This window comes from Papaver somniferum, chromosome 1 (genome assembly GCF_003573695.1).
Source record: "Papaver somniferum cultivar HN1 chromosome 1, ASM357369v1, whole genome shotgun sequence".
Classification (NCBI taxonomy): domain Eukaryota; kingdom Viridiplantae; phylum Streptophyta; class Magnoliopsida; order Ranunculales; family Papaveraceae; genus Papaver; species Papaver somniferum.
The window spans coordinates 150,235,288-150,247,438 of NC_039358.1; the positions used below are offsets into that span (position 1 = coordinate 150,235,288).

The 12,151-nt window shown below is 36.8% G+C and overlaps 1 protein-coding gene and 1 non-coding gene across 2 annotated transcripts; both read right to left on the reverse strand.

Moving 5' to 3' along the window:
• Positions 1 to 201: 201 nt before the first annotated feature.
• Positions 202 to 1,516, reverse strand: LOC113352226. The gene is made up of 2 exons (XM_026596074.1): positions 1,428 to 1,516; positions 202 to 1,303 (listed from the first exon to the last, which is right to left on the reverse strand). Exons 1-2 carry the CDS (start codon positions 1,514 to 1,516, stop codon positions 202 to 204), a joined length of 1,191 nt encoding a protein of 396 aa, XP_026451859.1.
• A 6,856-nt stretch (positions 1,517 to 8,372) lies between these two features.
• On the reverse strand, positions 8,373 to 8,459 carry LOC113342150. Its single transcript, XR_003356435.1, has one exon. It is a non-coding gene; the product is annotated as a small nucleolar RNA R11/Z151 (small nucleolar RNA).
• Positions 8,460 to 12,151: the final 3,692 nt, after the last annotated feature.

A 12,151-nucleotide genomic window follows, 5' to 3' on the forward strand; every position in this document is an offset into this window, starting at 1 on the left:
ATACCTTTGAGATGATTTTGTAGACACTCCCAATAAGGCTAATAGGCCGAAAATCTTTTACTTCTTCTACACCCGCTTTCTTAGGTATAAGCGCAATAAAGTTGTTTTTCAAAGACGAATGAAGAACATTGTGGTCATGAAATTCTTTGAAAACCTTCATCAAATCTTCTTTTAAAAAATACCAACAAACAATAAAGAACTTCATAGGATATCCATCCGGACCCGGAGAACGATCAACTCCCAAATCTTTAATTGCATTCTTGACCCGGAACAATAAAGAACTTTACTAAAAGCCCTCTCCATCCACACACTTGCATTCTCATCAATACGTCTTAAGCACATATTCTTGATTCTTGGACGGTTGTTAGAAATTTCTTTAAAAGCTAACTCAAAATGATCTCGAATACCCTTCTTGATTTCTTCTTTGTTGTCGGTCCATCGACCATTGATGCGAAGGTTGTTGATGTTGTTAAAGGCTCTATGTCCCTTCACTACTCGATGAAAATGTTTGTTGTTGCGGTCACCATCCCTAAAATATCCAATTCTTGACTTTTGTCTTAACATTATGAATTGACGACGATGAGCCATCTCAAACTCCACTTTAGCCGTCACAAGCATGTCCTCTTCAACTTCGGTAAGACCCCTATCATCATCTAGATCGTCCAACTCTTTCACCTTGGTAAGTGCCGCATCGATAGCCCTATCAATGCTCCCAAAGACATCTTTATTCCATACCTTCAATTTCTCCTTCAAAGCATTTAATTTCTTTGCAAAACAATCACCCGCCGTACCTACAAAAGAGAAAGATTCCCACCATTTTTTCATTAAAGGGATTATGTTAGTACCTTCGAGCCAAGCCAACTGAAATCGAAAAGGGAAAGCACCCCAATCCGGATTCGATGAGCATAACTCAATAGGAAAATGGTCCGAAAAAGGTCTTGCGAGGCGCTTGAAGATAATATTTGGAAAATGATCTTCCCAATCCGGAGTGAAAAGAAAACGATCAATCTTGCTCTTCTTGTTAGGTGGCCTACTCCAAGTAAACTTCGCACCGGAAAGAGGTAATTCCACAAGATCAAGTTCATTACATAGGTCATTGAATAATTTCATTGAATTTGATGCTCTACGACAACCTCTTCTCTCTACCATATATCTTATCTCGTTGAAGTCTCCACCGAAACACAAAGGAATTCCATTCCAATATCCATGCGAAGTAGCTAGCTCCGTACGAAATGTTTTTTTCTCATTCACATGACAAGGACCATAAACACCAATAAGGACCCAACGAAAATTATCCTCCAAGCTACGATAAGATATACTTATAGTAAAAATACCTTCAAGAAAATCATCAACTTCAATCATATGGGAATTCCATATCAAAAAAATTCCGCCCTATATTCCGTAAGAGTTTAAAGCAATCCACTTACATGGAGTTGTGCCCCAACATTGACGCACAATAGCATCCGTACAAGCCTTGATCTTCGTTTCTTGGATCATAAGAATAGTAGGCTTCCATCGTTTCACAAGCCCTTTTAACTTGAAGCGTTTATCCGGGTCTCCCAGACCATTCACATTCCAAGATACTATACTAAACATTTAGAACTATGGCAACCCAAAGAGAACAAAGACCAAGATCGCGATCCATTAAATTCCAACTCTATATCCCGGGACAATCTCGTCTCTAAAGGCATTTGCATGAGAAAACAATGTATTTGACACAAAATTGATCTCCTTTTTTGTGAATTCAATTCCTGAATAACTGCCAGACTCTTTGATTTTTCCGAAGAGCACATTGAATTTCTCTTGTAAACCTTGTGCCATCTCTATAACGTCATTATTACCAAGCCGTGCTCTTTTCTTACTATTACTTGTTTGCGACGCCGCATCTTCACCCTCATCAAAATTCTCTTCATGCACTTTGTTATCTCCATTCTCGCCGCAACTGCCCATAGTGGTATCAGACCCCTTTACCATCTCTTTATTTTCGTTTTTCTTGCTTGATACCTCCCCATTTAGAGATTCAGAGATAAGAGAGGCTTCTTTGGATTGTTTAGACTTTAATTTCTTCTTTAGAGTTCTCAGAGATGTGTAGTCCATGGAAATGGAGCTAGAAACATGACCACCAGTCCCAAACCCGGGTGGTGCTGAAATGGAACCACTGTCTTCATTTTCTTCACTTAAAATAAAATCTTGCTGCTGGCCCATAAAAGAAGGCCCAATCCCATTCACTGCTGAAATACTGGGCTCAGTCACAAGTTTTCTTGCCTCATTCTCTTTGGTAACGAATTCAAAATTGAATTAAAGTGATTATCATGTACCTGTACGACATTGACCGGGATAGGTGGCGAATTAAGACTCGGTATTTCTGTATCCGTTGTTGACTGTCTGACCCCTTGATTTGACATGTGACCAGTGGGATGATTAATATTTTCCACCAACCAATTGCTGCCACGTCCTACTTCATCTTCATTCCTAGTTCCGGTCCCTTGTATCTTCCTCCGGCGCCACAGTTTAGTACTGTTTTTATCAACAAAGATTGGTTTCATTTCTGATTTTGAGGACTCCAGGGGGAAGCATTTATTATAATTGACTTTTAGAAATTATCTCGTATTACCGGTTTACCCTCCGATCAAACCCATATCCTAACAGACCGTAGCAGCCGAGTAGAGAATCATTACGCTTAAAGTGAAAGAAACGTATACTGGACATTGGGTTTGCACGAAAATTTAGTTTTTGGTTTTTGGAATTTCGTTCATATGGATGTGAATTTTTCTGTGCAAGCACGATGGGTGTTTGATCAAATGTCTCACAGATTTCCATAAGTGAATTTTTGTCCGACATGTTAGATTACCAATATCTACCACTAAATTAGATATTAAAGTTTAAAGATTGGGCTATTCATCCTCATCACCATCCAAGGAAGCAATTGAGATAGAGACGAAAAGAGATTACTATTTTGATTTGTGTACAAGAGTTCGTTGTTTTGGGTTATTCATCCTCATCACCATCCAAGGAAGCAATTGAGATAGAAACGAAAAGAGATTACTGTTTCGCTGTTCTGTGTACAAGACTTCATTGTTCTCCTTTACCAGTATCGCTCCAATTGGCATCATTCATCCTAGGTATTCGTTATTCATCCTCATCACTACTATTCATGTTATTTTTTGTGAAAACTTTTTGGACAGAAAATGATAATATTCAATCATGAAAATGATTTGGGGTTAATCATGCCTGTTCTATATTAGCTCCAATGTAAGATTAGGTTAAGACCGATCAAAAAGAAGAAGAAAAAAGTTGAAGACAAAATGGTAAATTCAGTATTTTGATAAGGAGAAAGACATTTTTTTTACTCTTTCCCTTGAATGACCCTAAGTCAAATAACATATACCATAGTCAAATAATTTTAGCTTTCCCCCTAAACAAAACAACTTTCCCTATAACAAAAATCTATTTTTATGGAAAGATAACTAATTCCATGGAATTTGAAAAGGGATTTTTAGGCTAAGCCCCATCCATGGGTTACCCATAATATGAGGCCCTTAATTAAAAGAAGTTTAAATGTAGGTCTCGAATTATTAAAGACATTCATATCCTTACATATATTGTCGAGTCCCTAATTAAATAAAATTTAAAACTACATCCAAAATTATTAAAAATACATGTATTACTTTAATATTCATTTACAATAATTTCTTATCATGTGTAACTAGAAGTTACACACGTATCTGTCTACTGTAATTGAGAGTTACATATGCATCTATCTAGTGTAATTGAGAGTTACACATGCATCTGATTTGTGTATTCAGCGTCAACTCCAATTCCAGCGAGACCATTACCACATTTAAGCAATTAGCTTTTATGAAGTTATCTGAAACCTGAAATATAACAATAAGCAATCAGTATTTATAAGATTAAAATGAACAGTACATACAAAAATGTATATTCAGTTTCACATGCATCTGACTAGTGTAGCTAGAAGTTATACTTTTTGAGAGTTGGTTTACGAATGATCCATCTTTGACCAACAATCTAATGCTTTTTCCGGCACAAAACAACACGAAAACCAGTAGATAATAACATCAAACTGATTATACTTCAATTGGAGGATAATCTAAGTAAATTGTAATGAACAAAACTCATCATACATTAGATTGTAGTACCATTTTGATCTAGCTTGTGCTCCATCCAGGGATAAGCAGTGTCCACGCAATCTGTGTACATCATGAGCTTCAGAAGTGCTTTCATCTGATAATCTCAAACATCTCGATCTACTAACAGCTGGACCACCTACACGAGATCACATTCTATCATCTTAAAGAAATTGTTGTTTCAAAGTGGTTCAGTACAGATCAATAATCAAAAAATAATGTCATAGTGCACTGTATTAGACGAAGCTACTAAAAAGATCTATGGTTTGTGTAGAAAATATCAATTAATATCATGAAATAAATGTAAAAGAACATTTTGAATGATAAAGCAGTTAAAAGAAGTAAAAACAGCTAAAAAAACCTGGAAAAAGTTCATACACAAGCAAACTGTACTACATGTAATCGGCAGTTACACATGATATATCGCAGTTACATATGTCATACGCATGTGTAATAGGAAGTTACACATGCATATGACATGTGTAAGCCGTAGTTACACATCAGTATTATGACTTGTATACTTGGCACGTATCCTGTGTTAGCTATATAAAATTTCACATACAGTATAACCCCTATAATTTAATCCGCGATAAATTAATAAATTTTTCCAGTCCCGAGTCGGGACCAACGTGCTAAATTATTCGCTAAATTTATAAAATAATAATTTTTTTTAGCTTTCTATAGGTTTCTTCGAATATATAAATTAATAAATCTCTAATTTATATAAATTTAGTTTTACGTTTATACTAATTTGGTAAAGAATGATTCAACAGTGACTAGGTTTTTCTTAAAATTTGATGTCACATTGAATTTCATCTTGGATTTTTCTTAACATTAGAAGAGTTTTTGGTGTTGTCGTTTCCTGATGCAATAAAAACCTATTCAATATCTTTGCAGCTTTGATAGCTTCTTTACTGGCAGGTGGGTCTGCAACTACAGTTTCATCTTCGACTTCCACATCATCACTTTCGTCTTTTCCAATGACACTCTCAATTATTTCTTCGTCAGTCAACAAATCTGAAATAATGTCCTTTTGTGGTCAGTTTAAAATAAATTCAACATCCATTCCACTGTGATAATTCAATCTATTGATTGAATTTTGCAATTCTCTAGTTCCTTTATTATTTAATGCTTCACTTGGATTCTTTGATACGGTGTCATCCATTGAACAAATCTTACAATGACGAAAAAATTAGCAATGGAATAAGGTGTATTGATTCATTTTGTTGATTATTTTTTATTAAGAATTAAAAAATATTTTGATAAACTAATTAATATATAATTTAATAATTACTAATTTATACGATTATTTAATATCGCGATAAATTGATAAATTTTGCTGGTCCCAACGCTATTATTTTTTAGGGGTTATATTGTATAGGAAAACTCTATTACAAACCACATAAACAACACAAAAAACCTCTTGGGTTAAACTTTTACTTCTGCCCATCTGCACACTTAATCCTTATAGTCCAAAGAATTCTTCGGAAGAAAGATCTGACAACAAGAAAAAACTTCAGATTGCATCAGTTAACCAAGCCTTGATTGAATGGAAAGAACCCAATGGGTGCCTTGCTCTTATTAAGAAGTTGCAAGAACAACCAGTCCGTAGAAGGGTGTGCAAACCACAAAAAAAGAAGTCACAGGAAACGACAAATCTGGAAGCTTGCAGAAAAAAGATGTCATATGGTCGTTACACTGCTGTTGTTAGAATCCTTTCCTCTAATGGCATAGACCCTTGTAATGAGGTTACCGCTGCTGAACTGATGGATAAACACCCGTCAACTCCCCCTCCTTCCATCCCTACTGATGCTGTCACTTGTAATGTTATTTATGTGAATACAACTGCAGTACTTAAAACCATAAAAAGCTTCCCCAAATGCACATCCTGCGGAAGAGATGGCTTGAGGGCGCAACACCTTCTCGACGCTATGAGTGGAGCAGCAAATGCAGTGGCAGATGAGCTATTAACTTCAATGACTAAAGTTGTCAACCTCTGGCTAGCAGGCCGCTGTCCTCCCATGCTTGGAGAATACATTGCGAGTGCTCCACTCACACCACTCCAGAAACCAAATGGTGGCATACGACCCATCGCAGTAGGCACCATTTGGAGGAGGCTTGTGTCCAAGTTGGCTGCTACCAGTGTAGGGAAAGAAATGGCTGCTTACCTCGGTGACTTCCAGTTCGGCGTAGGCGTGCCATGCGGTGGTGAAAGCATCCTCCACTCCGTTAACAGAATTATGGAGCTGAAAGGCCATATGAGCGATACTTCTATGCTCTTGATCGACTTCTCCAAGCTTTCAACATGGTAGATAGAATGGCATTGATTAAGGAAGTCAGGACACAATGCCCTGCCATATCATACTGGGTCAAATTCTGCTATGCTCGGCCAACCAAATTATACTACAACGATGTTGTCCTTTCATCTTCTCAAGGGGTGCAACAAGGGGATCCTCTCGGTCCCTTACTTTTTGCACTTACACTCCATCCGATCGTGAAGAAAATAGCGTCACATTGCAGACTTGACCTGTAAGCCTGGTATCTAGACGACGACACAGTCATTGGGGACAAGTTGGAAGTCTCGAAAGCACTTACCATTATCCAATCAGAAGGACCCAGCACAGGCCTTTATCTTAACATCGGAAAAACGGAACTATTCTGGCCGTCTGAGGATCTAAGAAGCCTCAACCCTGGTGTCTTCCCTCCCAACATCAGTCGGCCTTCCCTGGGCGTCAAGTTGCTAGGCGGTCCCGTGAGTCTCGACCTGCAATTTTGTAAAGATCTGGTGATGCAGCGGGTCGACAAAACATTACAGCTTATGGCCTCCGTCAAAAAGCTGAAAGATCCTCAGTGCGAACTGCTTTTGCTACGCAATTGTGTTGGTGTGTCTAAACTGATTTCACCATGCGTACTACTAATCCCCTAGCTTTGGATCAAGCAAAAGCGCACTTCGATGACCAACTATATCAATATCTCAGACAACTTATTACAGCAGATGGGCCTGGCTTTGGTCCTTTACAATACCGGTTGGAAACTCTACCACTCAGGGACGGAGGACTTGGTATTTATAGCATGACTGATACATCCAATTACTTCTTTTTGGCTTCTCAGTTTCAAACGCAGTCATTCCAACACATTATTTTGAATAATGCTGCTCCAGACGGACCCAGTTTTACCTGCCAACATGCCTTGCAGACCTTTACTGAGGTTTGTGGTATCCCTCCTTCTTCGCTCATCTTTGATAATGCTGCCCCCTCTTCCATGAAGTCCATGCATTCATTGGCGGTAATCTATTTTAATTATGTGAAGAAGCAGCTTCCCACCACTTTCCATATGTCTGTCCGTGACTGCGTTTTGTGGCAAAGAAATCAGGTGAAACATGCCCAGGACTACTTGCTCGCTATTCCAATAAGTGGGCTTAACCAAACACTTGGTCCGAGACAATTCCGTTGAGTGCTTAGCTATCGCCTTGGCATTCCCTTGTTTGCCGAAAATAGCCGATGTACCAGCTGCAACAGGGATATGGATATATATGGAGATCATGCATTACACTGTGTCAGCGAAGTGGGACTCAAGTTTAGCCATAATCTTGCGCGTGATGTATTTGTTGATATATGTCTTAGAGCAAGGGTCGTTGTTACAAAAGAAGCATCTCTGGGTATTAGTTCTACCGGGAACAACACTTTGCTTCCTGCCGACTTGTTAGTCTACAACCGGGAGAACGGGAAGGAAACATGCCTAGATGTAACGGTTGTCTCTCCATTCACCAGCGACATTCGTTCTTTTGTACCAGTTCAAGCCATCACCAAAGCAGTTCTTCGTAAACGCAACAAGTACTTAGCTACTTGTGAATCTCATGGATATGGATTTGGTGTTCTTGCCTTTACTACATTAGGCGAGTTAGGTGAAGACATTGTGGCCTTTTTAAAATGACTTAAGAACTGTCTTGCAAACATTTATGCCGATTGTGGCTCCAGCAGGTTTTTATTTCATAGATTAGGCATTGCAATCCAAAAGGGTGTTGGAGCTCAGCTAATGGCTGGGCTACCAACCAACCCTGTGTAATTACACTTGTGTTCATTTTTAATAAATGCCAGTGAGGCACCCTTTCACACAAACAATAGTAAATAAGATATAGAGTAAACTCTATCAAAAACCACTAAATATTTTGGAGGAGATAATATTTAAAGTAACTTCAAGAAATAGTCAATAATAACATATTTTAGGCTTCAGTGTATGTACGTAATATTCAGATCATTGATAAATCTCACTGAAATCCGCTAAGATATAGAGTTTTATCATCGTTAGCCAATTTAATCTGATTTATTGACATATCACATACTTATGAGAAATGATGACAAAGTTAATCAATAAGTACAGGTTTAACTAAGGGTTCAGTGCACGCGGGAAGGCAAATACACACTATGAATACTGAAAAGCAAAAAACTGTTAATTTTTATGTATAACGTACCATATCCAGAGTGAAAACCGCTCAATCTGGCTTTTGTCATTCTTCGTGCATGAGATTGAGAGTGAATTTGGGTTGGTTTGTAGCTGATGAATCCATATTTAACCAACTTCCTAATGTGTTTACCTGCACAAGACAACACAAAACCAATATATTCAACCAAAAATAAGCATAACGTATATATAAACCAGTAGATCCACATAGCATGTGCAACTAGCAGTTACACATTCGATTAACATGTGTAACTACCAACGAAACATATAATTAGCATGTGTAACTAGCAGTTACACATCCAATTAACATGTGTAACTAGTATCTACACATCCATATAACTTAAAGATACATGACTTAAAGATGAGCAAAAGAAAGAAAAGTTGAGATTAAACCCAGGCAGGAAACAAGTTGTTGCTGTGTAGAACAGGTGCAGGCAAGCTCTTTCAAGATCTCTGTCAAGCACTTGGAAGATAATTAATCACAATTATTGTTGTCAACTACGAAGATAAGACCATGGGTGTTTTAGAAGTGATGTCTCCATGATGGGGTAGGAAAGTGCCCGCAATTGCTTTTGTTTGTTTAGCCACAACAGTCATAGTATAAAAGATCACATAAATGCAGTTGATAACTTACCTTAGCATGTGTAATTAGGAGTTACACATGCACCTGACTAGTGTAACTGAGAATTACACATCCATATATGACATGTGTATCCAGCAATTCAATGAAAACACATATGTAACTATAAGCTACACATTCAATTAGCATGTGTAACTTGCAGATACACATCCATATATATAGTGTAACTTCCAGCTATACATGCATCTGAATTAGAATCCATGCGTCATATACTCTAAAGTTTTTTGTTATGGTTTCAGTATCAAGCAACTGCTTCCACGATTAGTTCCTTAGCATCGTTACACTAGTAACTTTAGAGTATATGACATATGAGTTGCAATGTAAGAATAAACATACCTCTGCCACCTTCTCCGTCACTTCAGTTAATTGTTTCGGTCCAAGAATTGAAGTCTAATGATCTGGACTTGACTACGCTCCACAGTCACTCTTCTGCAGTAGAAACTGCTAAAAACGTTAGGTAACTGGCGATGACTTAGGAAACTGCTGAAACGCTAGACATGATAAAATCATTAACTAGCAGTATCCTCACTATAACCACATGATATAATTTTTCCTCGTCTAATGCCTATAATGTAATAGTTATATTTTCTCATTTCATGTCATACAAGTTTCGCAGAAATCTAGATAACAACTTCCAATAGAATGTACTTGCACGAAGCTATGGGACTGAACAAAGGATTATTAAGAGAATGTAAATCTCAGGTAATGAAAATAAAATTAGAAATATATCATAATCATCCTCCAATGGTTGCTCGCTAGCAGCCTCTCCAGATGCATGTTGAACATTTCTATTCGCGTCGTGATTATTTGTTCCAACTTACAAGTTTTCTTGGGTAATATCTGTAGTTTTCCACCATCTTTAGCTGAGGTAATAGGTGCTTCATGCATAATTATATTGGCATTTGAGGCCACATGATTGTAATCACCAAATGGGTACTTCATATCAGCAAAGGCCTGAGTAATTAGAGTTTCACTATATCCCATTATTATAGTTCGAGATAACTAATGAAGCTGCAATCAGATGATTCCAGAATTGAACAAGTAAATAACATAACATGGAAATCATATAGATATTAAAAGTGACAAATTTCATCAAAAGATAGGTTTTTACCAACATAAGTTTCCAGAATTTTCCTATAATTCTATAGAAATTAGCGTATAGTGACATAACTAATTACAGATGATAAGACACTCAAAGTTAAATATACACAAAAGCAGACAATTGATGTCGAGTATCTTAGTGTTTACCATTTTCCGGAACTTGCCGAGCAGTATAGTCCTGATGTAGGATCATAGTAATAGCCTAAAAGAGGAAAAAAATATCAGGTAAGCATACTAAGGAGCACATATAACAATGGAGAATACTGAGCTAGAGAAATTATAAATACAGGTACGATACGACTCAATGAGAAGGGAAGCAAAAACCATTTCTAAGTGTATGTGTTGAGTACTTACCGAATGACTTTTGATCTTCCATCATCTCCGTTATTCTTTGATTTGTTGTGCATCATCACATAACAAAATTCTTTGATTTGTGATTCTCATTCACAATTTCATCTGGTTTTGAAATTGTTTCAGCTACAGATCTGTTCAAACAAATTGAACAACAACAATTGATGATCAAAAACAGAGAACCAAACAAATCAAACAAAATCGAAACTAACTAACAAAATATATAATGGATGTGTAGAGGAAAGTTAAACAAGCTAATTGGATGTGTATAGACAAGTTACACATGAAATTTGGATGTGTAGACGCAAGCTACACATGTTGTGCATCATCATCAAAAATGAGAAACTCAATCACATGACCACTTCCAAGACTCATACACTTGCATAGTAATTTCTAAGTTTAAAACTACCCATACGCATTAATGAAACAACACATAACATGTCATATTACTATAAATTTGTACACTGAATACAACTATTCATAAAAAATGCTGAAAATAAAGCAAGTTATGTCAAATAAGAAAGCAGGAATTAGCATACTTACCACTGACTTCAAATCCTCCTCCAAACCTTCTCCAATACCACCACCTCTACCACCACAACCTTCTCATCCTCCAGCAGAACCTGCATATCCACCACCAACACCATCATAGATTCATTAATCAAACTCAAAATATGTAGGCACGATAAGAAAAATAAAAACAACAACAAGTCAACAACTGGCTCCTTTATAATTATGAGAGATCGGTGTTCTTATTGAATGAAGAATATCTTCTTATCTGATTGTATTCAACTAGTATGATCAACAAATCAAACTTAAAACAACATCAACAGAAACAACAACAATCTAAACGTACCTAGATTCAAAAACCTGTTGATTCACGAAAAATCATGTTGTTCTACTCCGATCTGAATAAAATCAACAAAAAAAAATCAGAACCTAATCAAACTAAGAAAGTAGAACTACTAAATGAGGCAAACTTATTGAATCAAATTGAAAACCTTACCTGAAGTAGCTTCGAAATAATTGATTGATTCGAACTTGTAGATTGATGATCAGTTCTTAAACCTATTTGAATCAAATCGATTGAAAACTAGGATAATTCAACCAATACATGAGATATCTTCGAATCAACTGAAAAATACAGAGATTCAATTGTAACCGATACAGAAGAAAGAAAACCCTAGAAAAATTGTTGCATCTCTGATCCGAGATCCAGTCTGAAAACTAAAAATGAATGATTGATTTTGTTCTTCGGTTTGTAAATACGTAAACGTCATCAACAGAGATTGATAGAGATAAAATCGTTTTCTTACTCTTCGTAATCGTTTTCTTCGGTTTGATCTAAAAAGCCTAATTTTCTTCAGAGCAGAGACGATAGAGAAAGAGAGAGAGAGAAAGTGAAAATGAAAATGAAATCTAATTATTAGTTTCATTACGTATAAATACT